The sequence below is a fragment of the Electrona antarctica genome, assembly GCF_951216825.1.
Source record: "Electrona antarctica genome assembly, chromosome: 19".
In the NCBI taxonomy this organism is placed as follows: domain Eukaryota; kingdom Metazoa; phylum Chordata; class Actinopteri; order Myctophiformes; family Myctophidae; genus Electrona; species Electrona antarctica.
The window spans coordinates 39,922,848-39,948,334 of record NC_136800.1 but is presented as its reverse complement, the minus strand read 5'-3'; the positions used below and the strand labels follow the sequence as shown (position 1 = coordinate 39,948,334).

The 25,487-nt window shown below is 45.1% G+C and overlaps 1 protein-coding gene across 3 annotated transcripts in view; it reads left to right on the top strand.

The window, feature by feature from the left end:
* slc6a9 (solute carrier family 6 member 9) overlaps positions 1 to 25,487 on the top strand; it is a 112,318-nt gene that overhangs the window by 64,875 nt on the left and 21,956 nt on the right. For all 3 annotated transcript variants that reach the window (XM_079529683.1, XM_079529681.1, XM_079529682.1), the window contains one exon: positions 25,052 to 25,208. In XM_079529683.1, coding sequence (XP_079385809.1) covers positions 25,052 to 25,208 — 157 coding nt within the window. The remainder of the gene's footprint in view (positions 1 to 25,051; positions 25,209 to 25,487) is intronic.

Genomic DNA, 25,487 nt, shown 5'->3' with positions numbered 1-25,487 from the left:
CTGCATAGACTCCATATTTGGGCATGCCGGACAAAGAACTCCATATATGGGCATAAAAGGGACACAGACATAATATCTGGGTGGGGCATGCATTTCCAACTTGAATTATTTGAGGTCGCGCTATGCATAATAATAGTTCAAGCGGCAGATCATGGCCGTGATCAAGGACAGCTCTCCTGGATTCCGATTTATGGACGTTTGAAAATCCTCCTTTCAACTGCTTTAAACGGTGATCATATTTTCCGTCCCATAGCTGGATCGGTGGGGCGTTGCCTTAGTAACCGGACCAAGCAGCTTTTAACATTAGTCCGGTTGCTATGGCAACGTCCCGTCACCACCAGCTATGGGACGTAAAATCTGATCACCGTTTTACTCGACTACAAACAGGATGTAATTTGTGCCTTTTGTACTGCGTCGCTCCCGCTTCTGGCGACTGGTTCTTGTGCCAATGATACTAAAGTGTGTGTGTCGAGTGTGTGTGTGTGTGGGGGGGGGGGGGGGGGGGGGGGGGGGGTAAACTCCTTCTCTTAAAGTGAGCGTATGGTGGCACTGGGAACTTCATAAATGCTAACAGCTACCCGGCAGCTAAAGTATTAAAGAGTTCAAAGCAATTGACGGTCACATTATTGTTGTGTCATCAATATCCGTGGCCGATATGGCCGATTTCGATACTCTACCGATGATATCGTGCAACTCTAAACAAAAATCTGTTTACTAAGATATGACTTTGACTCCCTGTCCAACTGTATGCCCTGCATCGTGTCACCTTTGGTCCGAGCCCTGAGGACAGACGTAAGTAGGTCAAGTTATGTAATGGCCAAATCTCTGTTTACCATTCACAGGCAAGAATACACACACGCACGCACGCACGCACGCACGCACGCACGCACGCACGCATGCACACATGCACACGCGCACGCACACACGCTCCCTGAATGCCCTTTTTAGATGGCTCTGTAAATTCTTCCTTCTCCTGGGACACTTGGAATCCAGCTTCTACTATGATGTTTCTTGTTAGTTTTTTCTTCTTTTTACTTGGAGCTGTTGAAGGATCACAGACATGTTCATGTTGAGATCGTACTGTTGAACATAAGTCATAGAAACTATATTCAAGTCACTGAATAAAAATGTCACTCATTAGAAATACGTTTTTGTTTTGGACATCGTAGGTTTTCCATCCGACAGAGACAAAGATCGTTAACTTCATCCTCAGTTAGGGATACTTCTCAATTGTTAATCGAATGTAGATCTGCTATTGTTTTATTTATTTTTGGCTATTTTTGAATAATTTGTGAATATTACGTAATGCGTACATACTGTATTTCGGTACTGGTTTTAGCTATAATGACATGCCCAAAATAGAGACGTCGGCTGAAAAGTGTTTAACTGGCGCTCAGTCAGTTCCAACTCTGGCATAAAAAGCCTCTAACAGCCTGCTCATTTGGTGTTTCCACTTAGCAGTGATGAGACATGTCCATGTGGGGCGCAGAGAGCCTGATGAGATGTATTCACTCCACATTGTCCTGGATTCATCGGAAGAAAAGAGATGATGATGATGAGGATGCTTGTTGAGGCAGCAGGCTCATGCTGATAGTGGAGAAAACCAAGAGGAAAGAGGCTGATACTGCTTGTTTAGGCACGTGCACGCGCACGTGCGTGTGTGTGTGTGTGTGTGTGTGTGTGTGTGTGTGTGTGTGTGTGTGTGTGTGTGTGTGTGTGTGTGCGTGTGCGTGTGTGTGTGTGTGTGTGTGCGCGCGCGTGTGCACTAGTATTCCTCTTAATGAGGCAGCATGCACTCTCATTCTGTGTGTGTAAGTTGGTGTGTAAGATGATGAGGAAGCAGCTTCGTCTGTTTGTGTGTGCAAGCATTAGTGTGCGTGCGTGCGTGCGTGCGTGCGTGCGTGCGTGCGTGCGTGCGTGCGTGCGTGCGTGCGTGCGTGCGTGCGCGTACGACATGTGTATGATTTTGAATGTGTATGAACCGAAATGTGTCCCCAGTGTCATTCGTGTAGTCAGCAGACTTCCAAGTCAATTCCAAAGAGTCCCGGTAGTGTCATAATCTCAATCACAGCTATTAGGGCTGTGCCGATACTGTGGAAAATCATCCTCCCCCACATGCATGGAAACAGGGATTAGGCTATACTAGTTGAGAATCTAGTTGTAAACCAGATTCTACAAACATATCAACTCTTCTCTAAATAAAAAAATATATTTTATTGTACGGTACTTTATTTGGGAAAAAATACACTCTCTGCACCATTTTCCAGAAACCGGAAACTGTTTGACCGTGGCGCTCATGGTGAATGAGTAGCCAAACCGCGCCTGATTCCATGCCAAGTTGTTCTAGCCTAATTAAGCTTTCAAATATTGGTTAATTAAACAACGTAAAGTGCTAACTAATTCTGATATGCCATGCTGTGCGCAGCCACACTGAACAACAGTAGGGTTTGTCATTACTTTCATGAACACATTCTTTCCAGGATCATACACTAATTCTTATTCTTATATGCTGTATGCTGAGATTTATACCCTGTTATGTCCGCGTGTGCGCCCGCGCTCATGTGTGTGTGCATGTGAGTGTGCATGTGTGTGTGCGAATTATGCATCTGTGAGTGTGTGTGTGTGTGCTGGGTGCAGGTGAACAGCTTGCATTGGCCAACAGCTCCGCGGGCCAGTCTCGCGCATCACTTGACAGCCATGCCCCTTGAAGCCCTAATTAAATGAACTCATTAAGCCGAGCGAGTGAGCGGATGAGAGAGAGAGAGAGAGAGAGAGAGAGAGAGAGAGAGAGAGAGAGAGAGAGAGAGAGAGGGTGTGTGTGTGGCTGCAGAGCAGCGGCTTCAGCTAGACCTTCCTAACTGTCTGCACGCATCAACCACTCCTGTCCCATTTCTCCCATTCCCTCTCAAGCCCAACCCATACTGGGGGACGGTGTCCCACGTCAAGCCCAACCCATACTGGGGGAGGACGGTGTCCCACCGTCAAAAATAGCCAACCTAGGTCTACCATGTCCGCCACGCGACACATCATATGATGAATCAAGCTTCATTCTCTGCTTTTGATTTCTCCCTCTCTCTGTGTGCATTACAATTTACAATTTAGGCATTTAGCAGACGCTCTTAATCCAGAGCGATTTATAGTAAGCAAGAACAAAAAACATGGTACTAATACATCATAAAAAATAGTCATCATGAATCATACGTAAGCTAAGAACCTAACAGTGGAATATCTAAATAATGAAACTATGCGTATATAGGATATAGGCCTACTATAGAGTGCTATGTCTACATAAAATGCTATCTAAGTTACATAAGGTGAGCCTTTGCATACACCTGTAAGGTCGTCGAGGCTAGAGCAAGTGTACGGGCTGAAATGGAGTCTGAAGAGGTGGGTTTTCAGACTACGGCGGAAGATTTGGGAGTGCATCTTTGTCTTAGTCTTCTGCTCACTGGATTTGCATTTCTCGCTGGCCCTTTGTCCCCCCCCCCCCCCCCCCCAATACCACCACCACACACCCGTCACTTGTAATCCTATTGTTTCAATAGAAAATGGTCTATTTCCGAATTGGATTGGCAGATCATCCTCGTCGTGCTTATTTCACTTCAGCCTGAGTTGTACTTTAGTTGTGTGCCGGTGTTGCGCGCCAAAAACACCCAGATCTGCAAGCTCACAGCACGCCGTCGCAATGTGGCAACGTTGTGAGCTCACAGCGCGCCGTCGCAATGTGGCAACGTTGTGAGCTCACAGCGCGCCGCCGCAATGTGGCAACGTTGTGAGCTCACAGCGCGCCGCCGCAGTGTGGCAACGTTGTGAGCTCACAGCGCGCCGCCGCAATGTGGCAACGTTGTGAGCTCACAGCGCGCCGCCGCAATGTGGCAACGTTGTGAGCTCACAGCGCGCCGCCGCAATGTGGCAACGTTGTGAGCTCACCGCGCGCCGCCGCAATGTGGCAACGTTGTGAGCTCACAGCGCGCCGCCGCAATGTGGCAACGTTGTGAGCTCACAGCGCGCCGCCGCAATGTGGCAACGTTGTGAGCTCACAGCGCGCCGCCGCAATGTGGCAACGTTGTGAGCTCACAGCGCGCCGCCGCAATGTGGCAACGTTGTGAGCTTGTAGATCGTCTGTTTTTCGGTGTGACCTGACCCGCCGCACAACTATAACTCTGGCTTTATAGAGCGTCGCAGTCCCGCCCCCTACCAGGGCCCAGTCCCGCCCCCTACCAGGGCCCAGTCCCGCCCCCTACCAGGGCCCAGTCCCGCCCCCTACCAGGGCCCAGGAAATGATTCTCCGTTCATTTTCCTCATAGACATTTCAGAAAGTATTTATTTAAAGACGTTTACGCCACGGACAAAGCCAACTCTTGTCGTGAAAAATTTCGGGCCAAACTAAGAATTAGAAAGTAGAAAAAAACGTCAGGTTACAAACCTTGTTTTGTTGTTTTTCTTTTATGTAATTATTTGTTTGGTCCAAAATATTGTGTGTGTTGTCATGATTTGTCACGACTCGAGTTAATGATAATGATAATGAATTTATTTATATAGCACATTTCAAGACATAGTCACAAAGTGCTTTACATAACAGGGTAAAAATAAACAACAACAACGTAGTCACAGCTACAACAAGATAACATTGAATGACAGCAAGCACAACATGAAAGCATACACACAAAAATAGAATAAGGTATGCAAAAATAAATTAAGAAAAGGCCTTAACGTAAAGGTGGGTTTTTAGAAGGGATTTAAAACATGACACAGATGTTGCAAGTCTTAAATGAATAGGTAGGGCGTTCCATAGTTTGGGAGCCCGGATTGCAAATGCCCTGCCACCTTTTGTGATAAGATGGGCTGTGGGGGTCTCAAGGAGGGCTTTGTCAGAGGACCTGAGTGAAAGTATAGGCTTATAGGGAGCCAGCATGTCAGAGACATACTGGGGGGTTGGCTTCGTACGACGCTTAAAAGGTCTTTAAATAAATACCTTTTGAAATGTCTATGGGAAAAATGCATTGTGATTCATTTCCTGGGCCTGGCGTTGTCATGAAAGGGGGCGGGACTGCGACGCTCTATACTGGTGGTGTTGTCAACCATTAAAGAGCCAATCACGTTTTCCCTCCCATGTCTAAAAATTGTACAGTGTTGGTGTGCCGAAAATAAAGCCAACAGTGCAGTGCACCGACGTGTTCGCCCATTGTAGAGGACAGGATTACCAATCCCTGATGGTTTTCATCATTATCCGGTGATTGTTTAGAGATAACGCTGACTCTCCATGTTGTGGTGCATCCTGAGTATCTGCTGTTCTTCTCTCTGTTATCATTCTCAACACAGCTGAACCTTACTTATACTTACATCTAGTGGTGGAAAGTAACTAAGTACATTTACTCAAGTACTGTACTCAAGTACAATTTTGAGCTATTTTTTTTACTTTATTGAAGTATTTCCAATTTTCACCCCATCTGAAAATATGTTGTTCCAGGGACCCCCCAGAAGTAAAGTATAAAATAATGGTTAATGTGGGGAATATATATATATATATATATATATATATATATATATATCTATATATATCAAAAAGAGGAAAACCTTCCAAGGAAGGGACTGCACACTCCAGGGAACAGAGACGGACAACTTACTGCATCAACTTATTTATTAGCACGACGCGTTTCGCCGTGAGCTTCGTCAGGTGCTATGATGTCTATGCCTGCTAACTAGACTTGCACCTCCCACGGGTCTTTTTGGATGTGCATGTCCCTTTTTTGTCTCATATATATATATCTATATATATATATATATATATATATAGCACACACATGATGCTCCGTAGAACAACCTGCTGCTGGCATAAATATCATCTGGACGTGCTGTCAAATGCTCTGCGTTGAGTTATGCAGCAGCACCTGGGTTAACCACTTGAACTACCCCTCCATATTCTGGAGGGTGCATTCGCCAAGAATAGCCGATCTACAAGCTCACACCGGCTGTTTTGGCAAAAGATATTTGGTGTAGACGGAAGAAAGTACAGTTGTAACTCAAGTCCGGTTGTCTAAGACAAGAAGTGGTTAAACATAAACTTGAATTGCATTACACGATGTCGCTTATCTTTTACAATAACTGCATTTTTTTTACATAAGAAAGACATTGAAAATAATAATGAGAGATATAATGACAGATTTTTACACACTTATTTGTGTGTTTATGGATTTAAGACGCAGACCCACTGTGTCTTCTTCTATGCCTTCTTCAAATACCTTTGCAGCAGTGCTGCTACAGTACTAGTCTAGGGCACCGTATGCCTTTTTTTAGTATTTTACAAAACATTTTTGAATAGTTAAAATGGCCAGTCTACAAGCTCACGATGTGTCAATGTAGATTGGCTAGTTGAACTATTCAAAAATGTTTTTCAAAATAGTAAAAAAGGCAAAGAAGTTTAGGGATATGGGGTTTAGCGGTGACGAAAATGGAGCCTGTGGTGTCTGATTGATGGAGCTGTTTGCAGAAGCCTTGCATCTCCATATTTCATCTGTTTGTTATTTATAACTTACTGCCTGATTTCGTGCTTCGTACTTTACTTATGACAATGTTAAGCCAAAGTAGTGAAACTAGTAAAACCGACGAAGCTCGCAGTGTGACATGCTCTGCATGTTTGGAACATTATCGCCTAATCCGGGTTCAAACCAAAGGTTTCAACCTGGGAGGTGCGGTTAAGTCTGTCTGTGAGCTTGTAGTCTCTCGAGACGAGACAGATCAAAATTCAAAGGAAAAGAGGGCACTGTTTTTCCCTTATTTTTTGACGATGGGTTCTCAGATTGGTGAGCGTGTGACTAAATCATAACTACGTTGGATCCATTGGAAGACAGGTTCCATTGGACATTACAAGGTTTCCCGACAGCAACAATAAATAGCAATTAAAGAAGGGGTTTGGGGCACCACATGCCTGCATTAGGCCCCCAAATCACTTAGTCTGTCCAGTGTCCCTGTGCATTCTGCTAGTGTGGATCTGTGTTTACCTAAATGAACCCCAATAGCTGCTGACACCTTGCCAGACCACAGCAGATGGCTCCCATTCATTTAACAAACGCAGCACACACCAGTTGTGCACTTGGTCCAAGTACATGGGTGCTATTCAGATCTCGTAAAAACAGGAAAAGAAAGCAACATTTTTGACTTCCATTGAGCCAGGAAGCAAAAATGTACAATATACAGCGGCCTATAATATTGTATTGTCAATTTGGCCCAAGGTGATCCAGCCAACTGGAGTTGTATTATTATTATTATTATCCTGATACTATATAATTGTAGAGTAATTTGTAGAGTAATTTGCGTGTGTGCGTGCGTGCGTGCGTGCGTGCGTGCGTGCGTGCGTGAGTCTTGAGTCAGTGGATTGCACTGCGTACCATTCCTCCAATCGCCTCCTAACGTCTCAGGGTGCTTTCCATTTAATTTACATATCGCTGTTGTCGGGCAAAACCTCCTATCGCCATATTCTAACGGTTCGTGTTTTTCATAAATTAATGCCATACTTGATCACACTACAGGGGTGGGACGATATGGGTACCTCACGATACGATATATATTGCGATATTAGGCCCTCAATAACGATAATATCATGATATTCAATATATTGCGATATTTGCGATATATCAATATATTGTATGAAATTTCATCAACGATATATCACGATATCTGCAACTACAAAATACTTGGAACTGAAAAAATGCTATTTTCGTGCTTGGACACAAGGAGGGACACACACAGCTGTCTATAGTGGTTGCACCACTCAAACACTAAATTAATAGAGTTTGAAAAAAAGAAATAAATATCGATATCGATTATTTATCACGGGAGGACGTGTCGATATATATCGCCATATCGATATTTCAGCACACCCCTATACAGCATCACCCAAAAGCATAAAAAGTAGTGCCCCCAGGGCCAGTCCTCCTGTTACCTAGGATGAGTAAAATGCAATGAATACAGTGATAAATACCACAACAAAGTGTGGACTATATTATATGATATATTATTATGACCAGGCAGTAGGCACACATCAGCTGTTGGTTTACAACCACTAGGTGGTGTTTACCACCTAGATGGGTGGTTTCTCACAAACCTGGTGTAACATGTACACGAATATGTCTAGAATATGAACAAGAATATGTCTTCTCTCATTAACATCAAGACGGTTATGAAATTGAATATATATTGAATCCAGTAAGGGAAGGCAAACATAGTGTGTTTGATTACTCCACCCCGATGTTTGCCTTGTCTAGACACCAATAGATGACTTTGAGCGGATACCATTATAACTATCCCTGGCTAATAAGACGTATATGCCTTAATACATGTTACTTGCCCTGCCCCTGTATAACTACAATTTGAAATTTAAAACACCTTCAACATTTTATTTATTTTATAAATAGTTTGTCTTGCACTCAATAGTTCCTGTCGCAAGTTGATGATGTCAAATGTCCATGTGTGGTCCAGCCCTATGGAGTATAGAATGCATGTGCTAACTAAAAAAACTACTTCATTTTTCCATGGAATAATGAATAATTAAATAATATTATTTCCATGGAATATATTCAATTTTAATTTTAGTTAGAAGGCAATTATAATGTATTAAGACATATTTGGCTTATTAGCTAGGGATCCCTTTAAAATAATATACAGGTATATCAGCTGCCAGTAAGAAACAGTTGCGAACACTCGTTGCGAACTTGTAGATTTGCTATTTTTGCAGAAGGTTTGCCTACCGGTATTTCTGCCGAACGTTCTCCTATTATGACATGCCCCGAATAAGGAAGCAAGGGTTTATGTGGTTAAATGACTAACTGTTCTATTAAAGGAGCATTCAGTGATTTGGGTGATTTGGAAAAATACCCGGTCCACCCGGTAACAAGATGTGCACATGCACACCCTCTACAGTGGGGGAAGTACAACAGACCAACAGCATGTGCACCAAGGCCCGCCCCACTCGATCATGATTGGAGGAAGGCCCCTCTCATCCTGATTGGATGAAGGCTTTGCCACCCAAAGCCCAAACCGAAACTAGGGTTTTTTGACCCCAGGGGCTCACTGAGGATAGGGAGGAACTCCTTATATGGTCAGCACACTTTATAGTAGGGAGGATTATCCAAAAAATAAGAAAAAATAAGTGATATTTTGGAATTAAGTGAAATCACTGAATATACCTTTAAACAGTGTGTGCTTCTGGTGTGCCAGGCACTCGAGGCAAAGTTTGGAGTTGGCATGTGTGCTGTAGTCTACGGATGACTACATGTCCCTGTAACTGTGAGTGCAAGATCTTGTTATGCAAATACTAATTGTGCAGTCCCTCGGGGTGCATCAATTAAACGGTATCATAGAGTATTAAAGTGACTGTGTGGCAGCATTCATTGAATACTATTATTGCGTGAGGCACTTGAAGCATCAATCTGTCAATAGGTTCCCTAACCTTTTATAAGTCCTGCCGTCTCATCACCGTCTGGATCACCGAAGTGTTGAGACTTCAGATTACGACGGAAATGCAGTATACATACGGTAAATATATTAGGGTGCAACAGTTAAGCAAACTAACCAATTTAATCTATTATAACAATATTTATTTTAACAGTTTGCCGCCACATCACACGGAACCCGCCTTTTAATCAAATATCCTACGCTGCCTGGATTGTTTTATTACCTTTAGATCATACGCTGAAGTATTTGATCGGGCGTTTGATCCGTGAAAATCCGGTCCAGATCCGTTCCTCAGTTTGTTTTTGAACGATCGCACCACCCGCCACCCGCCAATATTTTAATAAATCAATAGAAGAAAAGGTTAGGTTTGTTTTCTTCTTTTTAAACGTCTCTCTGCATTTTATGTATATGTTCACCTTGCTTATTGTAAGTCGCTATGGATAAGAGCGCCTGCTAAATGCCTGAATTGTATTATACTGACTGCATATTGTTTGCTATGCCCTGCTAATCGTAGTGTGCATTTATGTGGAGAGTTGTGACATTTTTGGGAGGTTGAAGACCCAGGTGTGCTGACGTCCTTGTTTCTGCATCAATTGTAGATGTTTGAGAGAGCATGCAGGCAGACTATAAGCAAGGAAAGAGTTGCAGTAGTCGAGCCTGGAAATGTCTAGAGCTTGAACGAGTTCGGGTCCATGTTTAATCATGCTCACTCAGGTCTGCGTCTGTTCAGATCATATTACCTCAGGAGGTACCGGGTCTGTTTAATACCTGTAGACAGAGCTGAAGTGCTGTGTAACGTGATGATTTAGCCTTAACACAATGTTGTTAGTAGGAAGACACGGAAGCATTGCCTGACTGACTGACTGACTGACTGACTGACTGACTGACTGGATGTATGGAGTGGTGCAACCTGGATTGACCGCTAATTTATGGGCGTCCATCTTCCCCTCCCTTAATTTAACTGGACCCAACTTTCTGTCCTCATCTCTCTCCTCCTTCGGACACCCCTCCTTTGGGTTCAATTAATCAACCGTGGAGGCCAGTTATTCAGTCACTGCCCAATGGGATCCTGTGGTATGCGGCCCCTACGCTTGCAGGGTGAGAAGCCATGGTCTACCCTGCCTTTAGGCCTATTACTTTCAGCTCACAGCCCTCTCATAAAGAGAGCTTTGAGGAGTCTGTATCTGGTGAGATGGGCTGGATCCTGTGGGCTGTTTTGTCCGATAATAGCCAAATGGATTCGGTCCCCAATGGACAGACGTGTTTACTAAACGCTTCGTAGGTGGCGCAAGGGAGATTACGTGTGCCACTCTTGAGTAATTAGGGGCCAGCACGTGCATTTTTGACATGCATACCAGTTACATGTTACAATATTATACTAGAAGAGATGGATTATGTGTGTTTGTTTGTGCCGATTCTCCCAGCACGTCACACAATCTCCTTACCTTTCTTTTATTCACTTTTCTCAGAATTGTCATACTTTTCATTCATATATAGGCCCATATTTTGGCCACTAGGACACCCGGACGCCACACCCTAACACGGTGACTCGCTGCAGCATCGCTGCTGTTTATTTTCATTAATGTCCATTTCTGGCGACAGACAGTGGACAAAGTGTGTGCTATCTCTCTCCATTAATTAATTGCCATATGGTTATCTTTGTTGTAGCTTAATTGAATTATATAATTAGACAGACAAAATGCTATACAGTAGACCGTGGTGTGCAACAGCGATGAAGGATGGCATGTATGGAGGTGGATTATCCATAGCCAACTTTTATTCAAAACAGTACATGGTACGTTGCGAACAGATTGCAGAAATAAAACAATATTGCAAGCACATCGAGTGTCAGACCAATCACACACAATTGTTCTGTCAGATGTTGTTTGGACTATGTAGCCGCCGAAACGTTTTAGTGAAAAGAACGATAATTCCCATTACATTCACTAGTACTTCAGGAAAATATTTCAATTGCATAAAGGTTACAGCAAAATTCCACCAGGCTTCTTTTGAACCCACCGACATAGTTCAGTCAGATAACTCACGAATAGATTTAACCAATATTTATTATAGAATGAGAATACATGTGTGCATATAATATTTTATCTTGGCGTTCGGCTCTACATTTTTTAATTTAATTAAATTAAACACCATCATTAAATATTAAGAGCAAGGAGATAGATATACATATAACAACCCCCCATGGGGAACAGAAATAACAGAGCCCACCGGTGGTGCTGGGGTGGCGGTGGGAGCAAAACAACCCCCCATGGGGAACAGAAATAACAGAGCCCACCGGTGGTGCTGGGGTGGCGGTCACATAACAACAACCAGGAACCATTATGCAGAAGGAAGGCAGGAAGAAGCATGCAGTCTAGGTCAGGGGTTCTCAACCTTTTTGGCCGGGGACCCCCGGAAATGCTTTGGCAATGTCTCGGGACCCCCGCCCCGCCCCCTCCCGACCCCCAATATAAATTGACTGCTACAATAACCTTAACCCATTTTGGGCGGGAACCCCTTTTGGTGTTTTAAGCATTATGTTATAATTTAGCTATTGAAAAATAGCAGATCTACAAGCTCATAGCGCGCCACCGAGTGGCGCGCTACGAGCTTGTAGGTCTGCTATTTTTGAAAAATCGTGAAAAATAAAATTAAAAAAAAAATCCTTTTTTTTTTTTTTTTTTTAATTTGGGGACCCCCTAAAATAATTTGGCGACCCCCCCGAGGGGTCGCGACCCATGGGTTGAGAACCCCTGGTCTAGGTGAGCTTAAATACCCCGCCCAATTGGTCAGCAGATCCACCAGGATCATCTGATCCTGGTGGATAACCCTTGTCTCCACCAGGCCAAAGGCATGGGGAGAGAGTATGTTTTGCACTCCGTCCGTGTGTCCGTCTGTCCGTCTGTGTACAGCTAATCTCCGGCACCGTTAACCCAGTCGATGCCAAACTTTGCACACACACTCTCTAGATGCCAACGATGAACCTCTGCCCCAAATCTTCCAGAACGGCCTGTTATAGCGCCACCAGGAGGCCGACTTTTGTAAAACACATTTTTTTATATTACTCCTCAATATTTTGTCCAAAAATCGTTACACATTATCTCTATGTGCTCTAGACAGATCTGTCCGATATTTCATATTCCATCCTGATTGGCTAACATTGGCTTTCAAAATTTGCAGGATTGGCCCGTTTTGAACAAAAAGCATCAAATCATGAACGCAGCGTGCAATTTAGGTGAAATATTTCACAGACGTTCCTACTAGGCTGAGGAATATATACCACCCTTTTCACATTGGCCTGTTATAGCGCCACCAACAGTTGGATTTTTTCAAAACACATTTTTGGAATAAAATGCCTCAAATCATCCAATTGCCATCCAAGGCGTAAGAAGAAATGGCACCCTTTTCACATTGGCTTATTATAGTGCCACCAGGAGGCCACAACCTGACCTGCCCTGGTGGAGACCTGTGCCCCGAGGGGCACTTTTTCTAGTTGAAACTTTTTTTTTAAGCATCTGGCATTCCCAGAGGTATTGCATCTCTCTCTCTCTCTCTCTCTCTTGTAGAGCTTGTAGATCTGGTACTTTGAGCTTGTAGATCTGGTACTTTGAGCTTGTAGATCTGGTACTTTGAGCTTGTAGATCTGGTACTTTTGATACTTTAGTGTGATGCTCTAGTATGATCACGATCATCACGTCGTAGGGCATTCATTTATGAAGAAACATAAACACGTGAAACTTGGAGATAAGAGGTTTCTGCCTGACAGCGGCCGTTACACTTCACCGTACAGAAAGAACATGTTTCACCTTTACTGATACCACCGCTTTCTGACAGGTTAGAGTGAGAGACATGCACGTGTGTGCACCACAAACATGTGCATGCACACTCACTCTCTCTCTCTCTCTCTCTCTCTCTCTCTCTCTCTCTCTCTCTCTCTCTCTCTCTCCTCTTTCCTCCTGACCCTTGGCTTTTCAGTGTTTGAACAGATGTCCGATGAAAAGACATGTTCTTTTTTCTCTTCTGTCCATCCATTCCATCGCTCCTGGCTCCATCCAGCCCAGCTTCTCTTCTGTCCATCCATTCCATCGCTCCTGGCTCCATCTCTTCTGTCCATCCATTCCATCGCTCCTGGCTCCTTCTCTTCTGTCCATCCATTCCATCGCTCCTGGCTCCATCCATTCCATCGCTCCTGGCTCCATCCAGCCCAGCTTCTCTTCTGTCCATCCATTCCATCGCTCCTGGCTCCATCCATTCCATCGCTCCTGGCTCCATCCAGCCCAGCTTCTCTTCTGTCCATCCATTCCATCGCTCCTGGCTCCATCCATTCCATCGCTCCTGGCTCCATCCATTCCATCGCTCCTGGCTCCATCCAGCCCAGCTTCTCTTCTGTCCATCCATTCCATGGCTCCTGGCTCCATCCTTTCTTCTTCTCTTGCCACTCATGTAGCTGATAACATAATGTCACATGCTCCTATACTGCTGCAGTAAAGATCCTCACGCATAGAGCACACCGATTTCACCCAAATGGACGCCCGCCCTCAGAGTTACATTAACACAAGTGCTACTGATCTGCTACTTTTGATGCTTTTGTGTCTGACGCTGCAGTATGATCACGCACTGCAGTATGATCACGCACTGCAGTATGATCACGCACTGCAGTATGATCACGCACTGCAGTATGATCACGCACGGCATTAATTCACGAAAAAAGTTAGAATGTGGAGATTTAATCTCCATAATCTAACTTTTTTTGTGGGGGTATAGGAATGGACTTGGCAAAGAAGCCAAACATCCAGACATGATGTGGGTGGTGTGCTCAGGTGGTTAGAGGGTTACTGATGCTGCCCACCACTGCGCACTATAGTCTCCGCAGAGACTATAGAGTCATTGCCAGTACATGGTGTTCGGCTGAGTGAGGCCGACAGAACGTGGAGCTTGTTTGTGGGTCGCAGATGCGCATATTGTCAACTTGAATCAAAGACGCTGCTCTGAAGCATCTCTCTGCTCTAGTTAAACATCAGTTCTGGGGAACTCAAGAAGACCTTATTTAAAGAGCTGTCTGAAACAGATCTCACTCAAAAGTGTTTTTGTTTTTCATTATCAGTTAACTTGCTTTAGTGTTTGCTTTATTTTCAAAGATAACTATCATTAATTATACAACGGGTCGTTTTGAGGAAGCAATGTGATTGGTTGAAACAGCTTTCTAGTCGTGCTTAAACCACATTATTTCAACGCCTAATCAAAACAAACAACTCAGCCGTGCTTTTCTCTCAGAGCGCAGCAGACTAGGCTAGCTAGTTTCTTGGGACATTTGTGGGCGTAGTGGCTACATCTGTCATTGAAAAAATATTATTTTTCAGCGATTCTCTTAGTTTTAAGGGTAACTGTTGTATAATTGCAATATTTCACGAGAGGGTGTTCTTTAACGTCATGAATGCACTTCTGCGATACTTCCTACCTACGGTTGCATTCATGACGTTAAAGAACACCGTCTCGTGTAATATTGCTTAATTATGTCTGTATTATATACCATAACTTGTTCGTTTATGTGTACAGTCAGTCCAAAAGAAAGAAAGAAGGAAAGAAAGAAGGAAAGAAGGAAAGAAAGAAAGAAAGAAAGAAAGAGAGGCTTGTTTGGATGCAACCCAGTTCACTGTCCAAAATGCTGTTTGGCAGGCAACTCAGAACTCGCCAACATCTGCTGCCATAAGCTGTGTGTGTGTGTGTGTGTGTGTGTGTGTGTGTGTGTGTGTGTGTGTGTGTGTGTGTGTGTGTGTGTGTGTGTGTGTGTGTGTGTGTGTGTGTGTGTGTGTGTGTGTGTGTGTGTGTGTGTGTGTGTGTGTGTGTGTGTGTGTGTGTGTGTGTGTGTGTGTTACACCTCACTGACCGGGCGACTGCTGTCAGCAGAGGAGCTTGAGAGGTTAACACTGCTGTCTGTCAAAGCGGTTTTGTGTGTGTGTGTGCGCGCGTGCATGTGCGTCTGTGTGCACACATACATCTGTGCATGCGGAGGACAGTTCTGCCAATTATCTTTGGTACATAGGACGGTAAGTGGTTATTCAGGCTTGCTGAAGTACTTTCTTTTTGCTGCAGGGGAGTAGAGTAGAGGAGATGAGTGAGCAATGGTGCTGAGAGCAAACGCAGGAATGTATAAGCTCCCATTGGGCATCAATAGAAATCCTACATTTATCAAACAGCTCCAGAAAATCTATACAATGACAAAAATGTATTGTTTGTGTACAATGCTGCCCAGTCCCTCGAATGTGACTGATTCTCTCTCTCAAAAAGAGCAGATATACAAGCTCACAGTGCGTCACTTCATGCGATGCTGCGAGTTTATACATCTGCTTTTTTTGTTTAATTTTGTATTAAATAAGATTTTGTTTGCTGGGGATCCTTGCCTTGGCACTATAAAGTTTGAGAAGCACTGGTTTAGTCAACCTGGTTTGATGCTATTACTATACCGTTGTATTCGCCTTTGTCTATCTCTCAGTCTGTGTCTTGTCTGTCGTCCTCTCTCTCCCCCTCCATCCTCTTTTCAGATTCATTAAACAAACACAAAACCACCCTTGCTCTTTGAGGCGATCCAAAGGTATAGCTGATGAGGCATTATGGGAAGGCATGCCTCCAGAAACCCATGACCCATATTTTAATGTGAATCGTACTGTATACTTAACTACTATCATCCATTTTTATGGGCTTGTTACAAAACCCGGTGAGACGGGTAATTGGATGTGTGGATCGTGTCTTCTAGTCTTCCATTCTTGGATTTGTCCTCTTGAGTGATAGGAAAGAACTTTCACATTATGTCCATATAAATGTGACTTACGTTGTGTGACAGTGTCATTCAGGTGTCAGGCCTTGACTTTAACCATTTATGCCCTTTTGGATTCTTCGTTGTATCAATAAAAATCACACCCGTGTGAACTGAGTGGTGTAAGGTCTGACGTAATGAAATCATGTCTGACGTAATGAAATCACACCCGGGTGAACAGGGTTAACATAGCAACCATGCTCATTTTTTCTGCACAGACTAACAAAGCCAGTTGTAGGAGTGGTTTACACCACTCAAAAACGGTCCTATACATATACATTACGTACAGTTAAAAGTTGTTAAAACGAGGATGGTACAGGGACACTGCAGCATCAGGTTCACCTTTCCTTTAGCTGGTGTGAACCATGATATTGTTTGCCTAAACAAGGCCCACATCCCACCTCACGAGTCACGTAACACCTTGCCTGTGATCACTTTTGCGTTATCCAGTTATAGCATAGCTTGTGAACTTGTACTTGCTGTTTTCAAAGTTTTCATATATTCTATTCAATCAATAGATTGAATAGAATATTCAGAGCGGTGGATGGATGCCACCGCTCTGGCATGACATTCACGAGGGTGCACCAAAATGATCCCAGCAAATCATCGTAATGATAATGAGAAATGATTCATTATTTAAATGTAAGATGAAGCACAACTAACTACAATAGGCACCATTAGACCATTATAGACGATTTAAGATATATGCTTGATTTGCTCAAAATAATGGGTCCTGTGCGTCTGTGCGTGTGTCATGTACAGTATTTATCATGTATTAGGTGTGTGCATGTATTCCCTGCATGGGCTCTCCTCTGTGTGTGTACTGCCCCTTCCCGTAACAATCGTGGGAAGGAGAGAGGAGAATCTTATCCCTACAGATTACATGAAGTCATGCAACTACCATCCGTGTGTGCATGAGTGTGTTTACTGTAAAAGTTTTTATTTTATTTTTCAGGTTTGGAGTTTCTAAAGAATTGATTATAAACACAAACTATTTCAGACTTTAGTCCCAAATGAAATTTGCAGGTTAAACATTGGCATGTTCATGCTCAGGGCCTTGTTTTGTAGTCTGGCTGGGATTATCCAAAATAATATTCCTCCTGGGCTGTTGTTGAGCCCCTCCTATGCCCAGCTTTGTGTGTCAGTGTGTACCCCATAGCGATGATTTGATTGGCCGAGGACTTAAAAAGTGAGGACAGAAATGTGAGGACGGCAAAAAGTGACTGGCCGGTATGTGATGATGTATGATGATAAGAGTGCCCCTCACTTCACAGGAGTGTGATGTTTTTTTCTATCAATTAATGCACCACGTCTCTGTCTGTCTGTAGGCACTGACTTCAAACACACGTGTCTCACACCCCCACAGGGGGTTCCACACCCCCACAGGGAGTGCAGTGCCCGGTGTCGAGTCGGTCAGACCCACGTGTTCCACACCCCCACAGGGAGTGCAGTGCCCGGTGTCGAGTCGGTCAGACCCACGGTTTTCCAGAACCGCCACAAAAGGCCTCTGCCCCCTCGGGCTATGAGCTGACGAAGATGTAACTGAAACATCGAAACGTTGTCACTTCTTACTTGCACCCTGTTATTAAACTAAGGGCCTAAATTGTCTGAGCTGCTCCAGTGCCTCCTTTTTGCCTCTTCCCGGGCTCTGGACAGGGCCCCTGCCCAGCAGGCTCCATATATGGAGCTGACCTATTCTGACATCACAACACTCCATATTTGGGCATGCCTGACACAGAACTCATATGTACATATGTACGTGTGTACGTCTGTAATCCACGTTAACTCATGGGAGACATTGCCTGAAGTCACTGCTGCTGGGACACAGTGAGAAGGCAGAAGCTACAACACAGAGACATAATGGAGAGAGAGAGATGAGGCCATGTGTGATCTTACATAAAGCGCAGATGGTCCGTCTTTCCAACACATCGATGGAAACTAGAGACGGAAGTCTGTGTTCAGTCGCTGGCCAGGGGGATTTTTGGGAGTGCAACACAAGGCTGGAACACCTGGGCAAGGAGGCGGTAGAGATTAGGGAAGATCCAGACAGGGAGGGAGTGAGGGAGAGAGACGGAGAAAGATCTGGAGGCATGCCCTATATAGGCCGACCGATCGGTCATTTCTATCATAATTTGCGCCAATCTTATGAGCTTGTACACAATATACACTTGTTTTGAGTGTATGTGTGTATTTTTGAGGGGTGCTAGCCCCTCCTATACACAGGTTTAATGTTTGTCTTTAGTTCAAAGTTTGTTTAGTAAACGCATTGACAATAAAGGGAACATTTACGTCATAATGTGTCGTTTACGTCATATTGTCTCTTTATTGTTAATGGCGTTTAATGTTTGAGTTTGCACCGTTTGTTTTATATCACCATTACATCACCTAATCAGCATGAGTTAGACTTTAATATATTAGAGCCCCTCACTTCACACGGGTGTGATTTCTTATTTACTTTTGGATTGTTCGTTCCATAATTTATAATTAGAAAGAAAGCTATTTGTGATTTTGATTTCTAGTAGAGGAAATGCATCATCACTAGCAGGCTGTTTGGGAGCAGACTTTGAAGGTATATTTGGCTTCCTCTGACGAAAACGAGGCATAATTGCAACACTTGTTCCTTAAGGCCGTCCTTTCGGTGAAGAGTTGACCACCAAAACGGTGGTTAGTAAAAACAGAGAGATGTGTTGAGTGGTGAGTGGTCACCTCTTCACTGAAAACTGGACTATGAATCGGCTATGAATCGACTCACTCACCCACTCACTCACTCACCCACCCACCCACTCACTCACTCACCCACCCACTCACTCACTCACTCACTCACTCACCCACCCACTCACTCACCCACCCACTCACTCACTCACCCACCCACTCACTCACCCACCCACCCACTCACTCACCCACCCACTCACTCACTCACTCACTCACTCACCCACCCACCCACCCACTCACTCACTCACTCACTCACTCACCCACCCACTCACTCACTCACCCACCCACCCACCCACCCACTCACTCACCCACTCACTCACCCACCCACCCACTCACCCACCCACCCACTCACTCACTCACTCACTCACCCACCCACCCACTCACTCACTCACTCACTCACTCACTCACTCACTCACCCACCCACCCACTCACTCACTCACTCACCCACTCACTCACTCACTCACCCACCCACCCACCCACCCACTCACTCACTCACTCACCCACTCACTCACCCACCCACCCACTCACTCACTCACTCACTCACTCACTCACTCACTCACCCACTCACCCACTCACTCACTCACTCACTCACTCACTCACTCACCCACTCACTCACTCACTCACCCACCCACCCACTCACTCACTCACTCACTCACTCACTCACTCACTCACTATCCTTGTTTGTTTTGTGTTGTCAACACGTACACAGTGCATTGTACACAGCGTGTGTGTGTGTGTCTGGGGAACGTCTGGGTGAGTTGCAGTGAGGAAGTAGTGGAGTGTGTGTGTGTGTGTGTGTGTGTCTGGGGACCGTCTGGGTGAGTTGCAGTGAGGAAGTAGTGGAGTGTTCAGTACATTGTACCCAGCGTGTGTGTGTCTGGGGAACGTCTGGGTGAGTTGCAGTGAGGAAGTAGTGGAGTGTGTGTGTGTGTGTGTGTGTGTGTGTGTCTGGGGACCGTCTGGGTGAGTTGCAGTGAGGAAGTAGTGGAGTGTGTGTGTGTGTGTGTGTGTGTCTGGGGACCGTCTGGGTGAGTTGCAGTGAGGAAGTAGTGGAGTGTTCAGTACATTGTACCCAGCGTGTGTGTGTCTGGGGAACGTCTGGGTGAGTTGCAGTGAGGAAGTAGTGGAGTGTGTGTGTGTGTGTGTGTGTGTCTGGGGACCGTCTGGGTGAGTTGCAGTGAGGAAGTAGTGGAGTGTTCAGTACATTGTACCCAGCGTGTGTGTGTCTGGGGAACGTCTGGGTGAGTTGCAGTGAGGAAGTAGTGGAGTGTGTGTGTGTGTGTGTGTGTGTCTGGGGACCGTCTGGGTGAGTTGCAGTGAGGAAGTAGTGGAGTGTCTGGGGAACGTCTGGGTGAGTTGCAGTGAGGAAGTAGTGGAGTGTCTGGGGAACGTCTGGGTGAGTTGCAGTGAGGAAGTAGTGGAGTGTCTGGGGAACGTCTGGGTGAGTTGCAGTGAGGAAGTAGTGGAGTGTGTCTGGGGAACGTCTGGGTGAGTTGCAGTGAGGAAGTAGTGGAGTGTGTCTGGGGAACGTCTGGGTGAGTTGCAGTGAGGAAGTAGTGGAGTGTCTGGAACGTCTGGGTGAGTTGCAGTGAGGAAGTAGTGGAGTGTGTGTGTGTGTGCGTGTGTGTGTCTGGGGAACGTCTGGGTGAGTTGCAGTGAGGAAGTAGTGGAGTGTGTGTGTGTGTGTGTGCGTGTGTGTGTCTGGGGAACGTCTGGGTGAGTTGCAGTGAGGAAGTAGTGGAGTGTGTGTGTGTGTGTGTGTGCGTGTGTGTGTCTGGGGAACGTCTGGGTGAGTTGCAGTGAGGAAGTAGTGGAGTGTGTGTGTGTGTGCGTGTGTGTGTCTGGGGAACGTCTGGGTGAGTTGCAGTGAGGAAGTAGTGGAGTGTGTGTGTGTGTGTCTGTGTGTGCGTGTGTGTGTCTGGGGAACGTCTGGGTGAGTTGCAGTGAGGAAGTAGTGGAGTGTGTGTGTGTGTGTGTGTGTGTGTCTGGGGAACGTCTGGGTGAGTTGCAGTGAGGAAGTAGTGGAGTGTTCTGGGGAGCGTCTGGGTGAGTTGCAGTGAGGAAGTAGTGGAGTGTTCATTGTTATTCCCAGCGTGTGACTCTCTACAGTACACTGCTGCTCTGTTAAGACTCACAGGTGGGCTGTGTGTGTGCGTGCACGGCGCTGTGTGTGTGTGTGTGTGTGTGTGTGTGTGTGTGTGTGTGTGTGCGTGTGCGTGCGTGTGCGTGCGTGCGTGCGCGTAATGTGTGTGTGACTGGAAGAGCCACACACTTGGTTGCTGTTGGCGAGGCCAGATGTGATATAACGAAGTACTGTAGCAATGGGTGCAACAAGAATATGTACACGACACACACACACACACACACACACACACACACACACACACACACACACACACACACACACACACACACACACACACTCACACACTGATAAACATTGTCCTTCCAAAGACAACTCCAGATGGTGACATTGTGTGTCACCATCACCCACTGTGACAGTGGGTTCAGTGCGAGGGCGCGCACGCACGCACGCACGCACACACACACACACACACACACACACACACACACACACACGACCGATGGGGTCACTCTGAGCATTTCTTTATCAACAACACCTGTGTTTGCTCTTGTCCTTCGTCTTGTCGGTCCCACCTGTCCCAACACCAAGACAGCTCAAGCATGTTGTGTTTTGTTTAGTTTAGTTTAGTTTAGTTTTCTTCTGCTGACAGTTGGCCACAGCCAGGACCAGAGATAAACATTATATCATTGTCACTGTCGGGCAGAAGCCTTGTATGACCAAAAGCGTTGTAAAATATATACAGTTAATATGTGTGTCGCTGTGTGTGTGTTAGGCTGCACAACAGTGATACTTGGTGTTGAAAACCAACCAAACGCTATTTTCGTGCTCGGACCCAGGGACACAGGGACACAGCCAGGGACACAGAGACACAGCCAGGGACACAGGGATACAGGGACACAGGGACACAGCCAGGGACACAGGGACACAGTCAGGGACACAGAGACACAGCCAGGGACACAGGGATACAGGGACACAGGGACACAGCCAGGGACACAGAGACACAGCCAGGGACACAGGGATACAGGGACACAGCCAGGGACACAGGGACACAGCCAGGGGCACAAAACTCCAGATACGTAGGAGTGGTTGCACCACTCAAAAATGATCTGTGTGCCAATGGATCCAATGTAGGCATTGAGTCACAAGCTCTTGTTAATGCTTTTCATTGGTTAAATATGTATAAAACTCAGAGACAGACTTAACCTCTTTCACTTTCACATTTCTTTCCAAAATAGCAGATCGGCTATTTTCGGTACTTAACCGGGAAAGCCTACGTTGTTATACCTTTTGAAACCGGGAATGCATCCGTGTCGTTTAAGACGTTGCTATTTATATAGCAACAAAGCCAGAACCTGTTGCTATGTATTGTATGCAGGAACAGGATTTATTTAAAACTTTTTTGAAATACAGAGAATTGGAGATAAGAGCTTTCTGCCCAACAGCGATGATAATGTCTTGTGGAACAACTTGCCAGCTGTTTGTCTGTGTTTTCTCATCCATTTTAGTCATTTTGTTTTTCTTTTGTCACAGCCTGAACCAAAGACAAACTGCATCGCAGCAGGGCGAAAATATGATTGTTTTTCAGTTGTTGGCTGCGTTTGTTGTTGATATATTTCTCCGCTGAATAGGACTCGACGTCTGGTTCCTTTGACAGACGCAGTCTGTTGTGCTGGGAGAAATGGCCCTCTGCGTGTGTGTGTGTGTGTGTGTGTGTGTGTGTGTGTGTGTGTGTGTGTGTGTGTGTGTGTGTGTGTGTGTGTGTGTGTGTGTGTGTGTGTGTGTGTGTGTGTGTGTGTGTGTGTGTGTGTGTGTGTGTGTGTGTGTGTGTGTGTGTGTGTGTGTGTGTGTGTGTGTGTGTGTGTGTGTGTGTGTGTGTGTGTGTGTGTGTGTGTGTGTGTGTGTGTGTGTGTGTGTGTGTGTGTGTGTGTGTGTGTGTGTGTGCGTGCCTCCCTGCATATGTAGTGAGTTTTCACAGACTGCTTGCCATGTGTCCAGTGGGCCTGGAGTCACTCCAACAACTTGTAATCAAAATATATAAATCACACTTTCTTGCTGCAGTGTGAACTTGACTGCACAATAACGTCTAGGTTGTCGAGTAATTAGCACCCCCCACATTATGGCTTCATTAGTCCAGTATCTGTCAGCTTAGCTTTGTTAGAAACACAAACCGTTGCTCTACATTCTTTGAAGGACTGTTTCGTGGATTTTTTGAAGCACAGACAAATCGTTAACAATCAATCTACAACAAAACATGTTACTTTCGGTGTATATAATGACAGTTCTCTGTTGTAATGGTCACAATTATAACATAATATCTCTGTATTCTGTGTTTTCAGTCAAATGTACTGTAGGTCAGACTCTGTTATTTACGCCTGGAGGTGTGGCTGTGGGAATGTTGTTACGCTTTCCCTAAAATTGCTATCTTGTCTACACACCTTTGGGAAAAGGCCCAAGATGGATCTTCTTTGAATAGACATAGATCATCTTATATCAACACAATTGACACTCACTTCTGCTGATTATAGGAAAATTAGAATCACAGAGATTTGTGGAGAAGTAGGAGAGAAGGAGACCTCTGAATGTTGTGCTGTAGCCCAACTCCGGACATGTTCATTGCGCGCTCTACCAAACAAATTTGGCATAGCGTGTGGTGTTAGAATGCCCCTATGGCCTTTCCCAAAGGTGTGTGGGCAAGATAGCAATTTTAGGGAAAGCGTAACAACACACCCCAGGTGCAAATAACGGAGTCGGCATAATGAATGTAGGGACAGTGCAAGCTGCCCTGCCAGTAATTCAAGGGCGACGGGTAGGGTAGTGCCAACGGCTAAGGCACTGGTAAATAATAGGGCCCTAGTCCCTTATGGGTCCATTTGGTTACGTTTGCACATTCAGATTGATGGGCTTTCTGTGGCCTAATGCATAAGAGGTCCTTGAAATTAAAAAAAGTTTGAGAACCACTTCCATAGGTAACTTTTCAAGTCAAAATGATTTCCCTTGAGTAAAAAAGTTCACAAGGGCAGACGGACACAGCTGAGGTTCTAGAGAATCAGGAGAGACGGACCATCTGACTCTGGCAGATGGAGTGATGGATGGATGGAGGGAGGTAGGGAGCGAGGGAGGGAGGGAGCAAGTGGAACGGTGCAGGAGACGAGAGGAGAAACTTGAAATCAGGACGACAAGACCAAATGCTTATCAGCTGTTCCCAAGGCGCTGATTTCACTTTGCATCCTGTCTGCTCCAGTGCACTTACCTCATGCCACAGATAACATGCCATAGTGGCATGACCACTAACTCACATACAGTGCTGTGCGTGCGTGCGTGCGTGCGTGCGTGCGTGCGTGCGTGCGTGCGTGTTTGTTTAAAGCCTGTTTTATACTTTACAATACAACGAAAATGTTCAGCATAATATGATGACTTGGGCTTTAGACTTTTCTCTACAACATCAGTACTATTTTGAAGGTGAATTCCGGACTAGCTGTTTTCTTACCGTAAAATGTCGATCATATATCCATTGATCATATATCCATTGATCATATATCCATATTGATCATTGGGAATAAAAAGAAGCTCCTCAGGTCCGACCGCGCACGGCGGGTGAATTGCTGAATCACTCATTTAGATTTGCTTGACGATTATATATATTTTGTTTACATCTGTAGTAGATGATGTTGAAAATAAGTCTGCAGAATGTCGTCAGTCTGTGGCTTCCACCTTGACCAGGACGACGTTTTAACCCAACCTACCTGCTTAAAGCCATTGTGCTCTATATAATCTTTTTTGTTTTCGTTTTTTTTCGCCACCAACAGTGGTTCAAACATAATATATTGTCATCAGCATTAAACAAAAGAAAATAAATGGCTAGTCTCCTTTAACTTTTGCCATACACGGTATGTTCCTCGCCGACGTCTGTCTGTCTCGTGTTTAAATCTCAGATATGCTCACCCACTCTTTCTCTTTCTCTCTCTCTCTCTCTTCTCTCGCTGTAGAATGGAGCTGTTCCAGGTGAGCCCGCGAAGACAGACGAGAACACGCGGAGAGGGAACTGGGGGAACCAGATCGAGTTTGTCCTGACCAGCGTGGGCTACGCCGTGGGCCTGGGAAACGTCTGGAGGTTTCCCTACCTCTGCTACAGAAATGGAGGAGGTACGTTGTTCCTTTTGACCCCGGGATTTGGATATTGGGAGATGTATTCAATTTAGAACTAGAGATATTTTATTTTCTCGCCAGCACAGCTGGGAGAAAAACTATCCTTGTAAATTGGAAATCAGAAAATTCCCCGTCACAATAAACATTGGTTGGACTTTCTTCTTATTGTACTCCTGAGAAGATCCTGTTTAATGTTAGGAGACAACCTGATCCTGTTTAATGTTAGGAGACAACCTGATCCTGTTTAATGTTAGGAGACAACCAGATCCTGTTTAA